General features: G+C 37.9%; 1 protein-coding gene across 35 annotated transcripts in view; it reads left to right on the top strand.

Annotated features, from left to right (window-relative positions):
• NRXN1 (neurexin 1) overlaps positions 1-26517 on the top strand; it is a 733302-nt gene that overhangs the window by 621404 nt on the left and 85381 nt on the right. For 22 of the 35 annotated variants that reach the window (XM_065058794.1, XM_065058785.1, XM_065058780.1 and 19 more), the window contains 2 exons: positions 8840-8929; positions 10358-10677. In XM_065058794.1, coding sequence (XP_064914866.1) covers positions 8840-8929; positions 10358-10677 — 410 coding nt within the window. The remainder of the gene's footprint in view (positions 1-8839; positions 8930-10357; positions 10678-26517) is intronic. The other 13 variants (XM_065058802.1, XM_065058801.1, XM_065058799.1 and 10 more) reach the window with 1 other exon arrangement.

Here is a 26517-nt window from a genome sequence, read left to right as displayed (position 1 = left end):
AGCACTTGCCCTTGTTGAACTTCATGCGGTTGTTGATTGCCCAGTTCTCCAATTTGTCCAGATCCCTTTTCAGGGCCTCTCTGCCCTTGAGAGTGTCAACAGTTCCTCCTAATTTTGTGTCATCAGCAAACTTAGTATTCCCTCAAGTCCTGTGTCCAAGTCATTTATAAAGACATTAAAGACCCATCCACAAATCGCTTTGTAGATTTAAAAAAAAAAAAAAAAAGCTGTGTTTCATAAAAGTTACATAAACAGGCTTCATATCACATATCACAGATTAATCTAAATAGAAAATATTAGTGAAAAGGTTTTTTGTTAAATATATAACTAGGGAATCAGAGTATTTCACCTTTTAGCAGATAAAACTAAATCCGTGCTGAGAGTCTAACATGGCTGTTATGCTGTTGTGTGGTGGACTGCTCATTATAGTTCTGCAGTCCTAAAGCACTCCCTTGCTTTTATCTCACTGAGCATCTGTTTCTATTATTTACAGTTTCTGTTTCTGTGCCTTGCCAAAAGCATTAAAAAACCCTATGTGTACAAGTTTAAACCTTTCCATTTGAAATAGATTATTCTTTTATAGTAAAATGTCTGCAAGGCATAAATACACAAATGGAAATATAACTTTTAGACAGAGCTGAAAGTCTGGAGCTTGCTTTGGCCGAGGGCTACTCTTTTGTTGCGTTGCTGACACAGAACAGATTTTTATCTCTTAAATGCCATTTTCTATCTGTATGGGTGCATTTGGTTTCTTCTGCTTGGCAAAGGCTTGTCCAAATGATGACCTCACTTTTGTTGTTTCCATTGGCTTGTGTGTAATCATGCATGTCCCTAGGAAAACGAGCTGACGCAGCCACAGCATATGTAGCGAGTGTGACAAAGCATCTGTATGGTCCAGGACTTTGGGGCACAGTGGTGATGAAATCTAGCATTTTTGTGCTTTGTGAAAGAACATGAAATCAACATTTTTAATATTTGCAGTTACAGTCAACTTAGTTTGTGTGCTGTTTATGAGGATTGATGCTAATTGCCTTGGATTTCTTACGTTTGATATTTCTGGTCATGTTATGATCATGAAATTATCCTCCCTGCATTGCTTCCAAACAGTCTGCTAGGGAAGTTCTATTGCAGTATCTTTGGTGATCATGAACTGAAGGCTAAACTGTTATTTTCCCTTACAAATCACATAACCAAGAGCAGAAATTCACCCTAAATTTTTTTTTTAATTGTTCCAGATAGCATTTCATGTTGCAAATGGTCCAGAAATATGGGAAAAATTTGTAGAGATTCCCAAAGCCTTTCCCTGACTACAATAAAATGCAATGATATGAGCAATGACCTTTTGACGGTTTGTCCTATTCCATCCTCAGAATTTGCAGTGTGACTAAACTTAATTAGGAGGCTTGCACATAGTTAATAAGACCTTTCTTATTGATGGATTCTACCTTAATACTGGATACTCATGGGATTACAGACCAATAGAAATTTAAAATAAGAGCTGAGCATGGTGTTTTCCATTTGCCCTTGTTCATTCATATATAATGTGAGCATTATTTCTGTCAAGAGACATTCTATATAGCAGCTCTTTGCTAACATGAAATGAAGATCATGTAGGTTGCTACCTGGGTGAAAGTCAGAAGAACACATTCAGTAGTTGCTATCTACTACCTAGCTAATTTTGGATATAGTAGGGTTGAAATATTCTCCATTTTCCAGCTGTTGAAAACCTATTGAACAAGAAACTGCTTACAGTCAACTTCTGGTTATAGTTCTATAGGAAAAGTAACCTTAAATACTGTGACATTATGATTTAGAAGCAGTTCAGAGTCCTTTTACCTTGGAGAACTACAAAATGTCACTCTTGGAATGATGTGGGGCATGGTACTGTACTTACACCAATTCACTTTTTTATACTTTAATCTTACTCTTTAATGATTTCTATCAATTTTCCTGCCTATTTTAGCAGCAGCCATACAACATTAGCTCCTTAAATGTTGCACAGGCAGTGCAAAGGATCTTTTTAAAGCTCCTGATAACAAAATATGACCTTTAATTTATCAGACAGGTCCTATGTTTTCTTATCTCCTTGTTGCTTTTCATCTTCTCTTGCTTGCTTTTGGTATAATACACCAACCTCTCAAAGTAAGCAATCCAACAATGCACAAACTTAGACAGATATTGCATTACAGTGAAGAAGTGAGAGTCACAAAGAGCACACTCTTTAATTACTAATTAATCCAGTGAAAAATAATCAAAACCAAAATAAGGCAGAAGGTAGTTGATTTGAAGTGAAGTTTCAGATCTCGCTGAGAGGTTAATGAGAGTTCTCAGTTTTATCCTGTAGAAAGTTGTAAAAATATGATTTAATTTGTTTAACATGCAAGCGTGAAACAAGGAGCTTATTGGTGAACATAAGATGTTTTGGTACAGTCTGTAGTATCAGTGGAATGCGAATCCACTTACACATAGATCTTTCAATAAATCTGGTAATTGGATTATTTTTTAAGGCAATGTAAGTTTTGCTTTGTGTTTATGAGTTATAAGCCACTGATGAGGGATTTCACTCTGCTGTCAGTCAGTCAGTGAGCAGAATATTCTCTTGGAATACTCAGTGTTTGTTATAAGGAATTTGGGAGTCCCTGTAGGTTGAAAAGGGCCATATAAAATTATAGTTGTTTGATACTAACTTGCCAGTTTTGACACTTCAAAGTTTGGAGAAGCCAAACTTTCTTTTTTCATAGGTTAGCTCTTCTGGAATAATGTAAGGCACTGTAGAGCTGCATTCTTACTTATTTGCTACAGGTTCTTTCTCTAACTTTAGGGTTACTTTGCACTTCTATCTTCTCACCAAGCTGATGGTCAGGTTTGTTCAAGGCGACCAATGGGAAAAAATACACATCCTCAGACTTTGTGTCTGTCTTCCCTTTGGACACTGCAAAATGACCAAATCAGCCTTCTGGATATGTAACTCCTTGTACAATAGTCTTCAGGGCTGACCATGGTATCCTCCCACATCTCTCCCAACTCGTCATCCTAGACATTGTAACAGATAGAGCTGGCATATTTTAGCAACAGAAAAAGACACACAGCTTAATCTGATCCATCTAGAACTCATTCCTGGATCAAACACTGGATAGACAAGTCTGTAGGGACTCAGCAAAATTACAAGTCAGAGCAGTGTCAGTGTCCCCCACAAACACAGTGATTTCCTGGGGTGGCCATGGACCTATTGTCCTCTGCCCATCCAACCTGGTCTCATGTTTATATATTCTGGTCCTAGGGAATTGTGATAGAAAAGGTGATCTTGTGTTTGCATGTATAAAGGCAAGCTTATTGATGGCTGCTGAGGACAAGATGCTTGCAAGTAATAGTAGGCAGCAGGCAGGAACAGATAATGGGATGTTCTGCAGACTATTTAGAAGCTAACTTTGTTAGGAGCAAGACTTGCTCTAGGTCTACAGCAGCAGGTGAAGTAAGGTTATCCCCTAGCACGCTTTACGCATCATGCATGGAAAGTCTGGGAACATAATCTGGGCTTGCAGTGTACAAGTGGGTGGGAAGCCCTAGCCTGAGTGACCTCTCTAAAGGGGTCTTTGGTCAAAGAGATGTAGACATAGCCACTGAATTCCTTAGATGACAGTTAAAAACTACTTAAATTTTAATCTTTATATAGCTTTAGAGAATGTCTGTATATTGGCTATTAAAATGCATTATGTTTTGAATCTGTTGTATTGTTAACATAAATTTCCTTTGTGACTATGATGATACTGAAAGCATCTGTATATGGCCAAGACATGGAACCAGTGTGAACACCAGCATCACAAAATTACGTGCAAGTCATGTAAAAGTTTGCGCTTGCACTTGATAGTACTTAAAATATCACTCTCTCTTGCTGGGAAGAAGCAAGCTGCATGTTGCAAAATCATCTGTTGTATAAATTTCAAACTACAGTCTTTCCATCTCCAGTTTATTCCAACATTAATATGTATTTGCATACACAAGTGTGCATGCACAGTAGTGGATGATTTGAATGAACTTCAGTATGGGACATTACTAAGATTGTGCTTGCATTTCCTAGCCTGGCCATATGAGACACTGTGTGGACTGTTTGCTCCTGTACCACAGAGCTGCCATGGCTTCCTCCCATGCTGTGCAGTTGATGCTTCAGTCAGGTTTCATCCCTGATTGCATCTGGCAGAATGATCTAGGTCTTTGCCTTCCTCTTGAGGATGTCAGGGGTGGGTCACGATTCAGAAATAGCAGTGTCAAGATCATGATGAGCAAAACTGGGGAGAAAGGGGGTTGTTTAAAAATGGAGATAGAACTTGGTTTCATCAGTTTGTTATTTATTTCTCTAGCAGATCACTGAGACTAACAAGGTGAACTTGTATTCTGTTAAAGAATATGTTTCAAAGAAAATCTTCTGTAGTCTAGGTTGTTATTCACAGACTCTCAATTTTCAACCTTCTTACTTATTCTCTTTCAAGGATGCTGCTATTTCACATCAATAACTGACACCTTTATTTCAGAGAACAAAATAGAATTACACTCCAGCACTGACAATATAATAAATCAGGAGGGATAAAATACATATTAGTGAAGTTCACACAGTTGGTTTGTCCCAGCTGACCTATAGATATAAAGGTATGATTAAAGTTTTTTTGGACTCCTTCTTCTCAATCTTGCCACAAGATTTAGCTCCGACTCAAAGATTTGACCTTTGCTGCTCTTCTCTGCTTACCTTGATTCCTTGGAATTATTGTTACTCCCTTGAAGCCTTTCTCTCGTACAGAATTAACACTGTGTTGTGACAAAAATATTATCTATGTGGCAGAAGAATGAAGCCATCTAGAATTCAATCAGGTGAGACAATGTCACAGTGCACATCCTGAGTGAATCATTTGGACCCAGCTTTTTTAATCAAAGAAATCTTGGCTATACAACCAGGAATTGCCAGGCTGGATAGTCACATAGCTGTCTACAATTAAAGTTTAGGCATACCAGTTGGTTTTTATAAATTATGGTTGAAAAGCATGCCTACCAGAGCATTTAATCTTTCAGACACGTAATAGAAATCAAATCTCAAAGCCACAGGTTTATTTAGAGTATGGAAATATTTATTAACCTTCTTGGAAGTGTTTTTACTGAAGAAGTTCTTTGTGGTTCACCATGTTGTTAAAAACAAGCATAAATAAAGGAAGCATGAAAAATGTGCACAGAATACTCTGATGAAAAGCAATATGTAGTACTTATGTTTTCCCTATTGGGGATGAGAGTACCAGATGAAGTAAATACACTTAGTTTTACTGATTGCATTGGGGCTATCCAGATTTGTTGTAGCTGAGTGTATGACCCAAACCAGCTGTTTGGGAAGAAGCAGTTGTTGAAAAGATATGTGTTTTCACAATGTAATAATAATTTGTTGCTGTTAATGTTTTCTCCATTATTTTCAATGTCATGTTTTTTGTTTTTTGTTTTCTTTTTAATGTAGTTCTTACCTATGCATCTCCTGGTTTCATTACCAAACCTATGCATTCTCCTTGAAACTAAGCCTGGATAAGTTCCACACCATTTCCCCCTAGCCCTTCCATTTATATTATCTACTAGAAGAATTCAAGCTAATGTAATAGTGTCAAATTGAGATGCATTTGACAATGCACTTTTTCTCTGTTGAGGGATGGGCTAATGTAATCAGCGATTATTTTTTTGTGTGACCTTTGCAAATCAAATGGCTATTTCCTTGCTTTTAATTTGTATTTTGCTCCCAGTGGTGCAAGACTGCTGCAGTTAGTATAAAACATAATTTATATATAGAATCACATTATAATAGGATGCACTATTCTCAAAAAACATGCTCCATGAACTTTTTAGTGAAATAATTTAAAGAAATGTATAAGCTGGCCAGGACTAAATTTATGCTGCTAATTCACAGAGGAGTTTCCCTGATCACCATAGAAATGTCCTGGAGCAGCTGCCGAGTATTAGAGGTCGGGGCAGCAATAAACCCTTGCCTAGGATGCTATAGTGTTGGGGATCCAGACTGGTGAGCGTAGAGGGTCCTTTTACTAAATTCACCTGATTTAGACCCACTAGTTGAATAAACAACATAGAATTTAATGCCTTCCCAAAGTATGTAGTTGTGAACATTGGTTCATTTTGACATGACTCTGTGGTTGTTTGGTTGTTCTGAGGTCTGTGAAGCATTTGTTCATGAAAACCATCCAGTGAGTAACAGTGGATGAATCTGTACTGAATAATCATCTACAACCATGAGACTTCTGTCCATTGCGTTAATAGACACCTTATGCCTGCAAACCTATTCTGAACAATATAGCCTTTTCTTATAAATGACGTAGAAGAATCCTGCCAACCCCTTCTTTTTTTTTATTTTTTTTCTTTTTTTTCAGTATAAATAACAAAAGAAATATATCCAACAGCAACAAAGCCTCATGATTAACTTGTTTTAAGTTAAGAAAACCTCCTGGAAATAGGACGTTCTCTCACTTATTCAGTGACTCAGCTGATAATGCCTCAATAAAACTGTATGAGCACCTTACGGAAAAGCTAAACATTAGTGCTAAAAGCAACTGACTGTCAGGGAATATAAATTATTAATTCACCGGTGTGTACATGTGTATGTGTACATAGATATATATATATAAATTTTTTAAATTAGCATATACAAATCCAAAACAGAAAGATGGAGGATCTTTGTTCCCATGCCGATCACAGGACATTTCTCACTTTCTGTACTTCTCAACTTTCCATGTAGTCACAGAAAGTTCATACTAAGGTAAAGAGCCCAAGATGAAGAGCAGTAACTTTAACAATCATAACAGGAAAATAAAATCATAAGGCATTCTGTATCACAACATCACAAGACCTGTGTTCTGACTCTTTATTCTAAATTTTCATTGTCTTGGAAAGGCAGAAAAAGAAAGGTGTCAGTAAAATATTGTTTTACAGGGAATGATTCAGAAGGTTGAGAACAGAGCAAAATGTACATAAGGAAAAAAGTGTATATTTTAATATATACACCTATGCAATTTTTAATATTGACACACATATAGAAGTCCACATAGCATATTTGCCCAGAGAAGCTGTGGATGCCACATCATTGGAAGCATTCAGGATTGAGTTGAATGGGGCTTTGAGAAACATGATGTAGTGGAAAATGTCCCTGCCCATGACAGGGGGCTTGTAGTAGATGATCTTCAAAGGTCCCTGCAACCCAAACCATTCTATGGTTTTGTATTGGGAAGTGGACAGGAAAACACATCCTCTCAAAAGAAAATAGATCAGCTTCTGGCATAGTGAACTATGTGCATGCTAAACCAAGTGAGGGAGACAGGAAGCACAGAGAGTAGCAGTTCGTGTCACTGCAGAATAAGTATCTGCATAAAACCACCATGTTTTTTGGCACAGAAGCTGCTGTTCTGGCTGTTTCTGCGGGTTACAGTACTGATCCTTCCCTGCAACACTGTTCTGACTGGTGATACTGATAGGGGGGATGATTCTCTGACAAACTTGAACATTGATTTTCTGAATTTGGATAATAACTTGGTTTCATAACTAGCAGTAGGATCTTGCTAGCTCAAGAAAATATGTTTCTGAGCACTACATGAGCTGTGGTATCCTGTACTTACCACTTCCACTGCAGATACAGGACTCAGTTCATTTTTGGTTGAAGTCAAAAACAGTATGCACATTTGACTTTGGATTTGGACCTGAATTAGGAATGACTGCTTTTTACTCATCTGGCTCTTCTTATCTCTCAGGTTCTTTACTAATATGAACCAATACAATGGAAGAAAAAGGTATTGTTGGTCTAAAATAAGAAAACAGTAATGTATGGATGGTTTCCTCAGGGATCACACCTATATCATTCAAACACAAAAACCTATAATTAGAAATAGTTATTTAAAGTGATTTGCTAAGTATTCCTTGTTGATGGGTATTTTACTCTCAGAACTAGCCTTACTTTATCTCATTGTTTTATTTAAAGAAGTCAAAGATGTCTGTACAGGCTGAGGATAGATATGGTTTGCAAATACGACAAGCTTCTGTTTTGCATTGCTGAGATCTGGGCAGTTCTTAATTTATGAAACCCCACTACAGATGGCCTCTTGCTAAATTTTAAAGTACTTCCATGTTTCATAACCAGGCTACCTTTCAGCAAGTCACTTTTGTCAAAGCCTTGGTGTTCCTTCAAGATGTTGTCAACATGTCCTATGAGAATGTACAAAGGGTGAATACCCTGGTCTGTTCTGTACCATGTATTGGAATCTCTGGAATTTGTTTAAATGAAGCAAATACAAATATATTTTTTCCTGACTAGGAAACAAGTTATGGCAGGTCTATTTCTAGACAGCAGAAGTGTGCCTTAGGTGGTGATTAAGAGTTGTGTTCTTTAAATGACTAACCTGGAGTGAGAGGTTGGATGTCTTTTGAAAACTTAAACCTGTTTCACCTGAACATGTTTAACTAGTTAATAAGAAACATCAAAAAAGAAAAAACCCTGAGGTCAATGATCATTTTCTGTAAAGCCATTCGATGATGTTTAAATTTGTTTTTTGGGTCTGTCTATAACATAAGTTTAATAACCTAGCTCAAATGCAGATTTCTAATTTTCAATTAACATAGGAATAATTTTGTTTGCTAAAATAAAATAAATGAATGAATGAAAAGTCTGAACCATGAAATGTTCTAGGTAGCACTTTTTAAAATTCCAAATTTCAAAAAATCATGTGGCAACTGTATAGCTCAAGCTTTAAGTATTAACTTTTAACCTTTGACCTTACAGATTTTAACCAATGAAATGTCTCTTTAAACTTTAAAGGAAACAATGATAACGAGCGCCTGGCGATTGCTAGACAGCGAATTCCATATCGACTTGGTCGAGTAGTTGATGAATGGCTACTCGACAAAGGTAAAAAACATTGATTAAAACTTCAAATAAAAAAATAATTTGAACATAACCAAGTAGTACTTCATTGTAAGACTAATAAACATAAAAAATAAATTTCAGTAAAACTAAATTAAAAACAGCTTTAAAAAAGTAAAATATAGAGTAATATTTGCATACCTTGTATAATAATTTCTATTCATTTCTAGAAGTACCAGCTGTTTAATAATCTTACCCTGTTAACTTAAGGTTAAAGGGACTGTTAAATATAATCCACTAACTCAATCTATGAAGGTACGCATAGCAAACATTAACCAAAAATTATAAATCATTCATAGATTATACTACATGTTCCAGCATCTAAATTATTAACTAAAAATATATGTAGTTATGATATCTTCATTATGGTCCTGAAAAAAATTTGTTTAAACTGTAGGTATCTTAAATAGTGGGCAATATGAATTGCCAATCAAAATGAAGTCCCTTTAACGTTTGCAACCTTCTAAGGGGATTTTGGAACAAACACTAATTAAAACAGAACTTAAAGTTGTGTGCATGCTTTTTGTGAGCAGAAACCAATCTGCTAAAGTGACTATTCTATTTACTAAGAGTGGTACTGTTGCTGAGGATTTCTCTGTTTAATGGAAATGTGCCATGATTTCTCCATCGGTATGTGTATCATTTCTGAAGCCGCTTTTACATCTAAAATCTTTTATTTTAATTGATAGCCTTGCTGAAAGCCAATCAGACATTTATTTTTGAATCTGCCTCTGAGATACTCAGTGTGAACCATGTGTTTCTCTTCAGTGTGGATGTTGAAGGAAAACAAACATTTAAATACAAAAAGGAAACATTTAATTAAAAGTATAAATATTTTATCCACTTTATATAGAGATATGACAGATTACTGCATAACATTCTTCTAAATTCACTGAACTTGTTGGATGTATATAAACTCTGTGTGTGTATATACATATTTGTATATGTCTATACATACATAAACTCACATGTACATACTTAAAGCTATAGGTCCTATGCTGTATTGCATGGAAAATGCTTTGAAATGTTGTCAGACTTGAAGAAAAAGTAATCTTAAGGAATTAGCAATGTGGCATTCTTGACACACAACAAAAAGTTTAACACTACTTTCAGGTAGAAGGGAGAGAGGTATCATTTGTACTTCTAAACACATTTACAAATATATTTGATTGGCCTTTTAGCAAAAAAAGAAAAAAAAAAATCCCAGAACGTCATAAACTAAGAAAAATGCAAATGCTCTGAAAATTTATGCATTTCATGGACACCTCATTAAAAAGCAATGAATTATGAGTCAAATCCTTTTCTTATAGTTTATTGCTCTCATTATTCACCCCATGAAATTCTGTTATCACTCGCATAGAGTATAGTGTTCACAGTCAACATTTTTGCATGTATATAATGTTATCTTTACAGGGCGTCAGCTCACAATCTTCAATAGCCAAGCAACCATAAAAATTGGAGGCAAGGAACGTGGCCATCCTTTCCAAGGCCAGCTCTCTGGTCTTTACTACAATGGCTTGAAAGTTCTGAATATGGCAGCAGAAAATGATGCCAACATCATGATAGAAGGAAATGTGAGACTTGTTGGTGAAGTGCCTTCCTCTATGACAACCGAGTCCACAGCCACAGCGATGCAGTCTGAGATGTCCACATCAGTCATGGAAACAACCACCACTTTGGCCACAAGCACCGCTAGAAGAGGAAAGGCCCCGACAAAAGAACCTATTGGTCAGGTTAGTTGGCTTGCTCGCCTTTTGCAAATATTTTCGTGTCTTTGAGCGTGGCTCCTATATTGCATTCACTCTGCGGATGAAATTGTTCCAGTTGAAGAAATGCATGAATCACAGATAAAAGTTCTGTACCATACGTGGCTCATGGATGTGATGTTGATCAGCATTTGGAGGGAAAGTAAGGATTTTGATGTTATTCCAAGTTAGACAAAATTACCAGATCAGATTTTCCTTGTGTTAAGTTTTATTGCCCTGTCATCCGTCTTCATCAGGGTGCCTATCTTTAAATACTTTTTCTTCTTTAGATGGCTTATATTGATTATTTTCGGTATAGGAATGCAGGATGTCTGGAATTAGACATAATGAAATGAAGTAATGACTTTATCCATGAGATAGAGAGAAGAGACCCAGTTTAAAGAGGGAGCAGGAAGAAGATGTCAAGACAAAGTTGGAAGAGGCTGGAAAAGAGAGAATTAGTGCTTTCTCTAGTCCCATGATTTATTATCTTCTCAGGCAGAATTCCTCATAAGAGGCAATGAGAATAGAGGGAATTAAGAGCACTCTGTATCCTGGGAGGCTCAAACTCCAAGTCAGAGGCTGTTGTTTACTGTTTGTTGAGGTTATTTGCATCTCATGAATTTAGTGATATATTTAGTTGCTTTCAGGTTTTGTCAGAATCTCTGCATAATATGTGTGGTAATTTAAATATCGGAAAAAGAAGGGGGTAAAACACATGAGTGAATAAAGTACCTCTGTCTTGTGGATACCCTGAGTAACAGCATTCAGACTTCATGCTTTAAAAACCTAAAACGTACCAGGACATTTCGGTGGCAGAGAAGATTCTTTTATGTTTATCCTGTCTATAAAACAAAACAAAAGGCACACTGCTAAAAGCTTTTCCTATGTTCACTATGTTCATGTTTGCTTGTGTGCCCACTGTGCCATCAAGCCGTGACAACTGTGCTCTGAGATCCAGAAGGAGAAAGAGGAGAAAAGAAAGTGTTATGAGCCATAGGGAGGAACAGGAGCACGATGTGATGAATGAGGTTAATTTTCTCAAGAATGGAGGAGAACATGCTGATTAGACTGGGAGGCTGAGGTCAAATTGCCTGATTTCTGTGTAAAGCCTCAACTCACAGTTGGAATTTGATCGGGACATCAAAAGTATGCCTCACTTTATTATCCAGTTATTCTGATTTCAGTATTTTGCGACAATGGAATGTAAGACCTCATCAAATTTACACAGAGGAAGATTTGCATCTAATAAATGCAGGACAGCCTCACAACATGGAAGAACTTGGGCTAAATTAGTGCTACTAAATTAAAATTAAACTAAGTTAAACTGCTCTAACAGTTCCCAGCGTGATTTTGGCCTCTGCCACTGCCTCAGGTAATTCCCAGACGTGATTTGGGAAGAAGGACATCACAGGGAGCATTCCCAGTTGGTACATTGCGTGATCTGTGGGCAATAGGTGTTTACTGGCATAGCCGCTTTGCCAGTTAGCCTCAGTTTCCAGGAGTATTCCACAGTATGATTTACTCGCCTGTTTGGATGTCTGGCTACTGAGATTTTTTTTGAGGTGTTCCAATGGCATCTTTGAGGAAGAAAAAGGTTTCTTCAGCTAACAGCTATGGCGAGGTGTAATTTTTTCTGTAGAGGGGAAACAGATGATTAGGCAAAAAGATCTTCCAAAGATCTTCCATTTCTAGACTGGTGCCTGAAGTAAGGTGTGGCCCATATTGATTTTATCAACGTATCTACACAATTATTTTAAGCACCTTGCTGCCACTGGAGCAGAGTGACCTCAGTGTAGCTGTCCTGTCCTGGCTGATCTGGCTACTCTGCGATGCTGTGAGCACCTGGTCTTTGAAGTTCCACCATCATGAACCTTGGGCAAGCTCCAGGAGCATCCAGAGTTGCACAGCATCTAACCAAAGCATGTTATGAGGGTGAAGGTTTAGATCAATTTCACCTATTATCCTGGTTGGTGTGAGTCCTTGATGCAGCCCATTTGAAACAACTTGGTTGGAATATGTCTCTGTGTAAGAAACTGAAATAAAAAATTCTGAGGATAGCATTCAGTGTTAATGCCTTTACAGCACAATGTCATCCTGATTCTGTAACTGAGCCCTTCTTGTAGTGGTTTACTTCAGCTGTATCTAACCATTCTGCCTGGTAGGATTTGTGTTGTCATTATGTCATATACACTTAATTAGTCAGGCACTGCACTGAAACACAGTTTGCAGTCAGGTCTGTGATTTGATTTGAACGGATTGATAACATCCCAAAGTCAAAGCTGAAATTTATCTGCAGGATATTATGTTATTCCTGCAACAAACTCAGACCTAGGAAGCTCCTAAATCACATTAAGGACATAGTTTCTTATCTCATTAATACCTGTTTTCTTATTCTCCCTGCATGTAATAATTTCTGTGGTAGTGACCCATAGGAGTCCCATGGGTCCATCCTGCAGGGTGCTAAGTAATCACTTTCTATCTTGTGGTCATGGAGCAATAAAGGCACTCACCTCTTAATTTCTGCATTCCCTTTCATTTTTGTCCTTTACATTTTTTTTTCCTGATTTTTATTTATATATAACCTCTGAGAGAGTGTCAACTACATTGACATACTGTAATGCACAAGAAGAAAAGTTACCTTTCCAGCATTAATTAGTTTACTGAAGAAAATATGCAGCTGAACAGCAATTCCTAATGAAAAAAACATAGATTACTGCAAAGCAGCACATCTGAAATACCATATAAGCAAATGACCTAATCAGTCAGAATTTGTTTGCTCCATTTGCAGAGGTATTGAATTCAATTAAAGATTACAATACTTAAATAAGATAATTTAAATCTCCATTTATAGGAAATGCTCTTTTAAAAAACCTACAATGTTAGTGCTTAAATTGAGAGTGTGTGCTTCTCAGCAAATATCTAGCTAATGCAATATATGATACAAAACAGACATTATACTTCCAGAAAGTATGGTGCATAATGTTGTGCATGATTTTAGATAAATGAGGTCTTAGGTGTTCTGAAAAAAAAAAAATACTGTTTGTTAGTGACTCTTCTCTAAATGCAGGTTTTGCCTACTTGGAGGCTGTGTCATACTTTAACAATAGATGTTTTGGTGATGACAGACATCTTAATTATTATACTTGTAAATGTAGATTTTTCAAAGAGGAGGAGAAAGGTGCTCAAGGCCTATTGAATGTCAATGGTAGGTGAATGCCTCATTTTCCTCAGTGCATTAAAACTCCCACCCCCACTTTGATTATAGTGGCATCTAGAGCTGTCAGCCTTCATGCAAGGCACTGCATAAACACATAGGAAGTGACAACTCCTGCCTCAAATAGCTTACAGAATAAACAAAAGGTACCAGGTAAGGAGGAAAAAAATAAATAAAAAGGAAAGTAGGAGGTAGGAGGAAGAGGGAAATAAAGCAAGCATCGCACTGTTTCAGCGTTAACAAGCAACCTGGGGATTTGCAACCATTGTGGGAGGGAAAGTTTACTGCCTGTTTGATCCTGTAGGATCACTGTGTTTACCATGGACTCTGGAGCAGGCAGTTTAAGAACTGGGCTACACAGTTTGTCCCAGTTTTGCAGTTGGTGCAAAATCAACACCAGATGGGTGGTCAATGTAAGCTTTTCTGTTCTTTGCATCTCACTTTGCCATTGACGCTTCGGCAAACGCATGGCCACTGGCATGGGAGCTGAAGATGGCAGAAGACGTCCTTTGCTTACCCCCACAATGATTGGGAGTAGGCTCAAAATTTCACACACCTTTATGAGCATGAAAAGAAATCCCCAACCTTAAGTGTCACAAGAACAGGACTGCTGCTAAGTAAAAATATGCAGCTATGTGTCGCTGGCTTTTGGTGAGCCATAAGTATGCAGTGCGGCTCAGAAATATCTAAGTCTAAGAATATCATCCTCTTTCATCTTTTATTTTTGATGCTTTTTAAAAGTCTCATTTGCAAGTTTTTCTGTGCAATCATGAAGGCGATAAACTTCTTTTAAAATTGAAAATTAAGAGATTTGCATGTTGTATAATTCCAGGAGCTGGGGTGTTAAGCAAAACATCAAGTACTGCAAAGCTTGCAATAAAAATTGCAAGAGTTGTCAGAAGCAGAAGGGCTTCAAAAGGACTTTGAGTATGGGTTTTACTTGAATTAGGATAGCACAATCAGGCCTTTAGTATCTCTTTGGCATGGCTTTGTGGATCTGTATTAACTAGAAATCATAAATGAAGTGATAGTAAATCAAGAATAATATGCTAATTTTTCATCTCTTTCTAAGGATTTGATTATGACAGCTCATCCACAGAGCAGCTTCTTCTCTCATGCGTTGGAAACCAATTCTGAAAGTTGTGTGCAAAATAGCTTTTTAAAATTTTTCATAGGGATTCTGGCAGTCCTCTTTGTTCTCATCAGAGTGGGCTCTTATCAATAACACTAAGCCACTTAACCAGCAATTGCAATGCACTGTGATATGATTGCATGTTTTGGAACAATAGCCACTGATTTTTGGTCAAGCAAAATTAAATTGACTTCATATTAAATTGATGAGCTGAAATTTGGTCAGTTGCCTTGAAGGGCATACATCAGGTGAAGGGTTTATTTCTTTGTGTGTATTGAAGCACAGGATTTAAATGGTATTCATTGTAGCAGGGACAGTGACAGGCTTGACTCAGTGTATTCACCTGCCAAATAAAACAGAGCATTTCAAAAAGATAGGGGTGTTTTCCGTGGGAAAAGTTCAATTTTAGGAAGGGTAGTTGAGTATATGACCTTTACACAGGATAGTAAATATGAATATATTTTATGGAGACACACTAATCATTAAATCAATGTAGCTAATAGGAGAAAGAGTATTTTCCACCCATCTCAGTTTAAAATTATCCACCGAATAGTTTGCAATGCTTGTTCTTGTATACAGGGGATGTGTTCTTTCCATGCCTCTGCACCACTGCTACTTCTTCTGGACATCCACACCAACCAGTCTCACAGTTCATCAGCCCCAGTAGGCAAAGCTTTTCCCCAGGGGTCTGGTAAATCACAAGGATTTGACTCATGTGCTCACTAGTGTCAAATGAATCCCATAGCTTCCAGCATCACAGTGCTCTGCGCCCATGCATGCTCACTAGGTGACAGAACCTGGGAAATCCAAGTGTTAAGAACAAACCTCATTTATAGTAGGATCCCTGTGCAAATACGGTAGCTGTGGAAGTGCTCGGGTAATGCAAGTAAACAGAAAACTAGCTAGGTGCATGAAACCTATGCCCTTCTTTTCTTTCTTTTCATTTTTTTGTTTTGTTTAAACTATCAGACTATGAATTTGTAGTTTCTTCTAATTAGTTTTGATAATTCAAGTGATTACTTTAAAACATAATTGTTAGTGCTCACACTCAAATAGGATCTCTAAAAAATTAAAATAGGATACTGTGAAAACTGAAATTCTCTAGCTGTGTTTTAGTATTTGCTACCCAATCACATCTGACTTTCCCATTCTCCTGAAAAGTATTTGTATTTTGAATATTAGCTCTTCAGTTGGAGCACTGAAGTTACATAAATATGGTGGCTTTAGAAATGCAGCTTTGAACACACCTGCATATTGGGTTGATTGATTGGTCAAGTCTGACTTATATGCTTGTAGGGTTGTCTGTCTGTCCATCTTACTAAATACTGAATCCCTCAACCAATTCAGTCAAATCTGTCATTGGGAGAAAGATTTCAAGGTCATCAAGCTCACAGAGGAGCCAAATTACGTGAGTTCTGGTGCCATCCTGGTCTTCTGTTGCATATTGCAGAGTCATGTTTTCCCTCATTTTGTGTTTAAAAGCCAAAGATTAAAAAGCAAAACAAAGTGAATGTGTGCTTAGGGAGAGTTTTTTCAGAGGTTCCCTCAGACTCATTAATGTTTCTATATTACTTCAGTGGTTTTGAAAATCTTATCCAAGACAAGATACTATATCCACTCATCAAAAAGGGCAAAGTCAACTCTAGGATGGGTCCAGACTCTTTTCAGTGGTGCCGAACAATAGGATGAGGGGCAACGGGCACAGTCTGAAGCACAGAAGGTTCCATCTGAATATGAGAAGAAACTTCTTTACTGGGAGGGTGCCAGAGCACTGGAACAGGCTGTCCAGAGAGGTTGTGGAGTCTCCTTCTCTGGAGACATTAAAAACCCACCTGGATGCATTCCTGTGCAATTTGCTCTAGGTGGATCTGCTTTAGCAGGTGGCTTTGACTAGATGATCTCCAGAGGTCCCTTCCAACCCCAACCATTCTGTGACTCTATGATACTTCATGTCTACTGCGCTATACAGTCCAGAGAAGATGGACGTCTGCACGGGTTATTTTGTCTTTCTGTCTTCTGTAGATTAGCTTCAAGAGGCACTGTCCAGCCTGGTATGATAGATTTTGGTCATAAGGCATGCTGCAAAGCCTAGTCTTTCACAGATATTACCTGAGAAGGAACAGCATGGAGGGGACCCTCTCCCTCTCACTCTGTGAATGGTTATTCTGACTTAGCAATGGAGTTTTAAAGAATAAATGGAAACTTGGAAATTTTTCATACTGGTACCCCTCTATTGGCATCCTTTCTTTGTTGTTGTGCAATGAGAAAGCTGAGTGATATACGTTTCAAGTCTCTCAAAAAAGAAGCTGAGCCATGCATTTTCCATTAAACCAGTGGGATATGACTGAAACCTTGAGCACTGCTTTGAAAATACCCTCTACAGTGTGCATGCACAGGGGAAAAAAATCTCTGTAAATTAAATTACAACATTGTTAGTATCCAAAGAAATGCAAGACACTTGTCTAAATTGTCGATTAATTGGTTTCTAAGTTTCTTTTTAAGTTCAATTTGAGAAGTGAAGTATTTGAGGCCACTTGCAGCTTCAATTTTGTTGTTCTCTCATGTTCAAATGACCAAGCTCATTTATTACCAAGTATGCTTTATTATGTGAGTTAATATTTTAATCCAAATTGGTGTTATCCAGTCTCTCAAACTCTCGCTTATTGCATTTTTTTAAAATATGCTGAATTTTAATTTTCAAGTAGACCAAACATAATCTTGATACTCATGCTTTTTTCATAGCATGCTGCTTTTCTTTTCTCCTAATGTTTTGCTTGTGTCACATTAGCACTGTAATATTACTAAAACATCCCTTTGGACAATATAAGACATGATATCTAATGGTTACTGAACAAGGACACACCCAAATTTAAGCAGTGATTTGTTTTTGGAGAAAAATTTCCCTCATGTTCAGAAGGCTCTTTCTTCTGAGGGCTTTCTTAGGAAGGGTTCTCTCATATGAAGTGGTGCTTGGTTCTCTCTCACCCTCTGTATCAATCTGCTATTTACAGTGTGTGCACACTAAACAAACATCATTACATCAGGATTATATGAAAATGGGATTGTTTCACCCAGGTAGAACAAGAGGCTGTTGCAGAGTTGGTGAGCCATAAGTGCTGTTATGCACTTTTCTACATTTGGGATTACTGAAATGGCCTGGACATTACAGTCACTACAGATTTTCAGTAGCTTTGCAGGATAGAAAACTTTGCATTGTGTCTGAGAACTGCTGTTCTCCTGTGAAAAGAAACTGATAGTTCTTTAGTCCCTTTATCATTCACTGGAGCTGTGGGAAGCCTGAAGATCCTGTTCACCATTTCCTTTGGTGAATTTCTGTGATTGAAATACTGTGTGTTTTATATACTTGGCTCACACTATTTCCTTTCAGAAAGCATGAAATAATACTTTCTATTTCTGTACTTTTGTGCATGATTCCTCAGAGCTGAGGGAAAGAAAGGTAGCACGGCTCAGGGTGTGCCTCTCCTCTCCCAGCGGTGGGAACCCAGCACAGGTGGCCACCTCCAATAAAGCACAGCTTAAATGTGCTGCTATGCGTGCAGACCCCCCTGCCCCAGGCTACCACAGCAAAACATCGATCCTACTGCTGCTGAAAAAAAACATTGCAATAGTTTCCATGCTCTATATATATGTGTGGCTCTCAAGTTAATTATTGCAGGTTGCAGTGTTCACTGTGCTTTTGTGTATGGCTGGCAAAGACTCACCTACAGCAGCATGTTGTTTGATGTTTTGTTGAACATCAAATGTGCATTAGAACTTTTCAAAATGTAGGCGATACAAACATATTATGTACTGGAGTTTCTGTAAACATGATGGTGACAGTATTGTGTGAAGCCTTTCTGCTCACTGCTGTTAAAAAACAAGCTTCATTCACAGTCATGCCTGCTTCATTGACTGCAGATCACTTTCTTTAATTAAATAACTCTTGGAACTATGTTCAGTTAATAAGTTAGTATAGAAGGTTTAATCAAAAACCAGTTGGTTTTGTTTGTTTTGTTTTCAAGTGTGTAGTACCAACAGCTTATTTCTATCTTTAATAAATCAATAATTGTTTTATGTCTTCATTTAATGTTAGCTAAAGTTGTCTTTACATATTTGGTTCCATTTGGTATTCAGCATTTGATCTGAATAGCTGGTTCTTAGAAGCTGGTTATAGACGGGCACTGCTTCAGACTTAGATAATTTATAATAGTTATGTCTCCATGCTCTTCACCTAGAGGATTTGCAGATCTGTTACAAATAATTTTACATGCAGGCAATGTATTATTTCTTTGCATAATTTTTGTTTCTTTTAACCAGTCTCTGTTGAAATGTCCCTTTTTTGCAGTATGGTTTTGCAAACATATATATGCGTACTTGTAAAAGGCAGATGAAGTTATCAGATTTCAGATTTTTTTTTTTTAATGTAAAGGTAAACAGTCAAGTTTCTGAAGTGACTTAAGGAAGAAACTTGTGAGACTTGCCATTTTTTCCCAAGAAGGGAACATTGGTGATGGGCAGGGTCATCTGCATTGAGGAAGAACTGAAGTTGTTCCATAGATCTAACTGTACCACTCTCTCCTAGAAGTGCATAGAAACAGAAGAAATAGGAAACCATTTCCTTAAAATCCACTCTGGAGTATGAGATGATATATTGAACAATTAAACAGAAATCAAAGAAGTAGGTTTGTATTCTGACTTGGGGGGAATATTACCATCTTCCTCCAGTTCATATCTCATTAATAAATTAACTGAGTGCTTTCCTGTCGTGAGATGATGGTGGGGTAAGGATGAGATCCATTAATGGCTTTGATGTGTTCAGGTAGATTATTAAGGATTATGTGTGTATCTAGAAACACAAAAGTGGAAGTAACGGGTTTTAGGAGAACATGTAGCAGGTAAATTAGAAGTAGTTCTGGAAAGAGCAGAAATGTGGGAGGAAGCCCATATGAAGAGAGTGCATGGTGCTGACATACCCTCAGATGCAGATACCCTCAGATCCTCGCATGGGGGACAAAATATCGAAAGGTATACTGTACTATATTATCTTGCTACATCTTTTAATGTAACCACATACTAAATGTTTGGGCTTTTGTGGGTTGATTCTGTCCAGATAAAAGGCTGAAGTGGTTGACAGGGTTTTAGAAATGCCTATCAGCTTGCAGGAGGTTTTGCTCAGCCCCCAGCATAACACTATAAATATAGAGAACACATTTATTCTGACATTTTTGTGCTTTAAAAAAAAAGAGTATTAGGTCAGAATAAATGGCCTTAGATATATCTTAAATGACACTTGCATATTATTTTCAGGCTTTAAAAGCAGGGCACTAGTATTTGTGCTGAGTAGATGCTGTGATGATGCTGAGAACAGCAAGAGTGAGATTCTGATGTCCATGTAGCCATAGCTGACTCCAGCAACTAACAGATTCAGGAGTTGATGATTTGCTTGTCTTTTCCTATCCAAATTCTCCTGTGACTTTCAGAAATGTGCTGGTGTTAATAAGTATAAAGCCCTAAGAGAATATTCCCCCTTCTTTCTGTCTATTTATGGTCATATTTGGGGAAAACTAGTGCAGATCCAGACTCCATGTTTCACGAGGTCATGATTTCACTAAAATTAAGTGTCTAGGAGTTTTACCAAATGCTTTAGGGAGATCCATCTAGACTGAATGTGTTCAGTAAAGCTGATAATTACTTACATTAATACTAAGACTTAGTTGTTTACTTCTATGGTCCCAGAGGTATGGAATAGGACACATTTTCTCAAGGTGTGATGGACTTGCTAATAAACTGATTTAATCCATACTGCAGCATTATCAATACGTTTATCATGCTACAGTGTAGGATAGCGGTGGTAGCTAGATGTGTGTTGCCTTCTAAAAATATACAAATATTTGCATGTGTATTTGAGTGTATAAACATACTTTCTGAGTAATTTTTTGTGGTGTTGCAACTAGGATTGTGCAAAGACTTAAAAGCGTTTCCATGATAATGTCATTGATATGAACATTTCTTCTCCCTGAGGTAGCTGCTGGTAACCTGAATCACCATGTGCAGGAATTGACTAAGAAACAATATTTTCTAGAGTAATCTAAACAGCCATGTTATGATATTATGATTAAAAGATAAAGGCAGTTGTAGCATTTTGTAGCACAAGTGGCAAGCAAGGTAGACTCAAGATATTATTACTGTTTTCCTCAGTGAAATGATTGATGGAAAAATCTTTTGGGATGACCCAAAATAGTTTTTACTTTTTTATCAGCAGCATGACAAGGACAAAGGAAAATAAACTCTATTTGTTACTTTGTATTCTTTACCATTAAGTTCAGGCAAATTTGGAAAACAAAAATCAAAATGAAAATTCAAACAAGACCAGGGTTTAAAAAAATTTTTGAGTGTGATATATTGATCTAATCAGACATAAAGCTGTGAATTAGCCCAATGTTTTCAATCAACTGCTTGAAAAGCTTTACAAATCTCTTGTGGCAGTGTCGCCTCTGTAATTTTAACTGGCCTTAGCACTTAAATGTTTGCAATAGTTTTTGTAGTGCTATGAGGCCCCGCTATGAGACCATTGTCTTTTTTTTCAGTGCTATACAGGTAAGCCTCTAAAGAAAATTCTACAATGTGGGGTAAAACAATTTTAGTATCTTAATTTACTAAAAATAGCTATCAGCTTGCTTACACTGTAAATATATTAATGTACTTGTATTTCCATAAGAGGGAGTTAACAGATGTCTGACATGATAATTCTACCATATGGCAATTTCATTTTCTTTCTAGTGCAATATTAAAATGATCATTATAAACAGTGAGTAACATTGTTAATCTTAGTAGGTGAAAGTTTCACCAATGTTTAAGAAGCAAGAAGTGGTGATTTTATTAAACATCCTAAGAGGTGTATTGTAGTCCTGGGTTGATAGCAAAAAGAGCTAGATCACCTAACAAGACTCCACCAGCTCTGAATTGCAGGATGCTGATAGAGGTGAGGACAATAGCCCTGTTCCAGGGGTGCTGGTGAAGCTCACAGGGTAAATACTGGTTTCTGGTAACAGTGAGCAGGAGAGCTAATGAATTGCCTACATGTTTCTTTCACATTATTTCTGTTCATCAGCAGTTACTGTAGACCTCTCAGCATCAAAGGATACCATTCGTCTTATGTAAAATTTATCCCTCCGTATTGGTGATATTTGAAAAGTCTTGGATTTGTCAGATGAGAAGTCTGAGCTTTGAATTGATGAAGGTTGGAGGGTATTCTAGGACAGCATTACCTTCTGCTTGCCACTATCCTATGCTCTTCCCAAGGCATGCACTATTAACCATTATGAGGAAAGAATACCAGGCTAGATTAACCTTTAAACTGACCAGCTATGGCCATTTTTATAACATGCTGTGGTTTCTTTTTGTTGTTGTTGTTTTCTGCTTTTCTGAAAATAGATTCTCATATTTCAAATAGCAGTTTGGTTTTAGGCACACGTTTTCTTCAGAATTCTTTGAAAACTTTGCTCCTGCCGATGAACTAATTAGCAAAACAAATCAAATGTCAGGTTTTTCTTTTGGCAAGGCAAGTTCATCAGTAAGAAACGGTACCCATATGACCTATGCAGATGGAGCCAAGGTGCAGGGGGAATTGAGAAACATTAAAGAAGCTGTATTCAGGTATTTTGGTCGGGTAACAAAGAGGGTCTGTATGCCCACAGAAGAAAATAGGAAGATAGAGTAAAACTCCTGGTTGGTATTCCCCTACCTCCACCTTGGTCAAAGAAGAGAAAAATGTAGTGGCATGGGTGAAAGTCACAGCATGAATGTGATTTTATTTACAAATGCTAACAGTAAGATAGAGCTGTAACACTGCATTTTTAGAGTATTGACTGTAGTAGTTGAAAATGATTTATTTCAGTAGTGTAAAAGGAAATTTTGTAAAATCTATTTGCTGATGAATAAGGCATATGAGATTTTTCAGATGATGCATTTGGGCCTCAGTATGCAGAATTCCTATTCAAGGAATTCAGTGCCATCATAACCTAGGATTGAACTAAAGGTAAAATCTGACTCAGTTCTTATTCATTCTCTACAGAAGAAGTTTTCTTTCATTTTTTTAATTAAGATGTGACATAAGGTGTGATTCTGATATCTGTGCTGCTGTTGAAATGAATGAATTGTTTTATTTCTGTCCAGGCTGGGTGTCTGTGAATTATGCACTACAAAGCCTCACACACAAGTGAGAGGTCATGTAAAGTATATTCTGATTCACTAATTTTAAATAGCTCATTAATCATTAATGCCAACATTCTCTTAATTGTGGTTCTTTGTGACTGGTGGAGCATTTACTGGTGATGTGCAGAGAAGATGGCTCATTGCTTTGCTGGCTCTCTTCCATTTTTTCCACTTGCTGTACCACAGTACTGATGGTTAAAAATACATGAATGATTGACAAACTGTTTTTCTGTGTAGTCTGCTTCCACACTTGCCACAAGAGCCTGCATTTAACTTCCTGTGAGGGAGAAGTGATCTGTGGGATCTTGAATAGAAGGTATTTAAGGCCTGCAAGGCCTCTGTTTATAAAGATGGAGTTTGGACAACGAAGACATTTTGAGAAGTTGTGTAGGACGAATTCACCTTCTTAGAATATCCCAGAGTTACAACAGTCCTGGTGAAGCTGAAGTGTTACAGGGTGCTAGCACATAAAACATGAATACTTCAACCATGAATAAAAGTAGACCTCACATCTGCTGATGTTATGGCGTATTATAGTATAATATAAATGTTGGAATAATATAAATGTTAGTATATTTTTCCCCAGTATAAACTTCAATTACTCTTTCCAAGTTCATAGCTCTGACTTTGAAGAAGATCTGGGATAAATGTGGCTTACTCTGCTACTAACGTCAGTCCCTTTTGCCAGGGCTGCCAGCAAAGCTCTCATTCAGTGCTGGAAGTAATGTGTTCCACTTTCCCTCCTGGAACTGGAGTGAAAACACCCTTTTAAAACACACAAGGTAACGAGCAGACATTGCACAGAATAACTTGTGGCCACTGTTGACCAAAAGGAGATTGTAACTCAGAGGCTAGAGAGGATGAATTTCTGTTGCACATTCCCCGACCTGTGCGGTCAGAATTCTTAGTATTGTCAGAGCTCCCACATTTGTGTTTGTTTGAGAAGAAGGGTTTCCCAAAGAAGGACAAAAAAAAAAAAAAAATTAGTACAGTTAAAAGTACCCAAATAGCTAATTCTTAAAATTTTATTTTAATTTCAAATGAATATGTGCTGAGACTTGGATCAGAAACATGTATTATCCTGGCACTAGAAACAGATAGAAATGAAAGGGTAACAGGTCCTTGACTTTGGCTAAATAAATAAAACTGTTTAGTGAATGCTTCATACATTGAGCCAAATTCTCAGTCACGGTGGTACAACTCTATTGACTTCAGTTATGAGCATCAGTGTAGCCGAGACAAGAATGTAAATCACAAAATTGTTTCTACGTGCTACCTCAGAGGCAGCTTGTGTTTTGAGAAGGCACTCATCACTCTATTTCTTCGTATATAAATTTGCCACAAGCCAAATGCGTTTGAAGCATGAAAGAGGAAGTTAAAATTTAAAGGTGACATCACCAAAGATTAGAGAGACAAGAGTTTTGACTGGAAGAGCAAGAAAAGTTTTGAACAAAGGTACATGTGAGGATTTAATATATGCTATCACCGTCAAGATAGATAAAGCTGTGAAAGAAAAAAAGAAATTAGGTGCTATTGAGCTGAAAATTTCAGATGAACAAATGTGCAAAGTGATATCTGGGTTTGCAGTCAACCCTGTTAACCGCAAGCTACTCAGGTAGGCGCCAATGTTGTGTGCTATGGCACATACAAATTACCTAGAGATTTAGGTCCAGACTTAATGTTTGTTAATACAATCCAAATTAAGAGCAATAGATTTTCAGTGGGATAAGACTCTTTTTCTCCTAAATACTATCCTGTCATTTCAGGCAGTGCCTTGGCCTCTTCAAGGTCCTGCTTGAAAGAATCCCATGGGATAGGGCTCTAGAAGGTAGGGGGGTCCAAGGGAGCTGGCTAATACTCAAACATCACTTCCTCCAAGCTCAAGACCAATGTATCCCTATGAGGAAGAAATCAGGTAAAGCAAGTAAGAGGCCAGCATGGATAAGTAAGGAACTCCAGTCAAAAATCAGGTGGAAGAAGGATGTTTATATAATGTGGAAAAAGGGACAGACCACCTGGGAGGAATATAAGGTGGCTGTTAGACTATGCAAGGGTGCGGTGAGGAAAGGTAAGCTCCACTTGGAATTAAATCTGTCCAGGGATGTCAAGGATAACAAGAATGGCTTCTTCAAGTATATCAGCAGCAAAAGGAAGGTTAGGGAAAATGTAGGTCTGCTGCTGAATGAGGAGGGTGCCCTGGTGACTGATGATACAGAGAAGGCAGAGTTACTGAATGCCTTCTTTGCTTTCATCTTTACTGCTAAGACTGGCCCTCAGGAATTCCAGACCCTGGAGGTAAGAGAGAAAGTCTGGTGAAAGGAAGTCTTTCTCGTGGTTGAGGAGCATCAGGTTAGAGATCATTTAGGCAAAATGAACATCCACAAAACCATGGGCCCTGATGGGATGCACCCACGAGTGCTGAGAGAGCTGGCAGATGTTATTACTAAGCCACTCGTCATCATCTTTGAAAGGTCTCGGAGAACAGGAGAGATGCCTGAGGACTGGACGAAAAACAACATTGTTCCAGTCTTCAAAAAGAGCAAGAAGGATGACCCAGGAAACTACAGGCCAGTCAGCCTCACCTCCATCCCTGTAAAGGTGATGAAACAAGTCATTCTGGCCTTCCTTTCCAAGAATGTGGAGGGAAAGAAGGTTATCAGGAGTAATCAACATGGATTCACCAAAGGGAAATCATGTTTGACCAGCCTTCTATGATGGTATGACTGGCTGAGTAGATGAGGGGATAGAAGTGGATGTTGTCTACCTTGATTTCAGCAAGGCTTTTGACACCATCTCTCACAACATACTCATAGGTAAGCTCAGGAAGTGCAGGCTGGATGAATGCACTGTGAGATGGATCATGAACTGGCTGGATGGCAGAGTCTGTAGTTAGTGGTGTTCTACAGGGGTCAGTACTGCATCCAGTCCTGTTCAACCTGCTTATCAGTGACCTGGATGAAGAGACTGAGTACATCCTCAGCAAGTTTGCTAATGACACCAAACTGAGAGGAAGAGTTGATACACCAGATAGCTGTGCTACCATTCAGTGAGACCTGGACAGGCTGGAGGACTGGGCAGGGAAGAACCTGATGAAATTCAACAAAGACAAGTGTAGGTCCTGCACCTGGGGAGGAATAACCCCATGTGCCAGTAGAGGTTAGGGGTTGACCGGCTGGAAAGCAGCACTGCAAAGAAGGACTTGGGATTTCCGGTCTACAACAGGTCAGCAATGTGCCCTTGTGGCCAATAAGGCCAGTGGTATCCT

This window comes from Columba livia, chromosome 3, assembly GCF_036013475.1.
Source record: "Columba livia isolate bColLiv1 breed racing homer chromosome 3, bColLiv1.pat.W.v2, whole genome shotgun sequence".
NCBI lineage: Eukaryota > Metazoa > Chordata > Aves > Columbiformes > Columbidae > Columba > Columba livia.
This window is presented reverse-complemented; position numbering and strand designations above follow the sequence as displayed.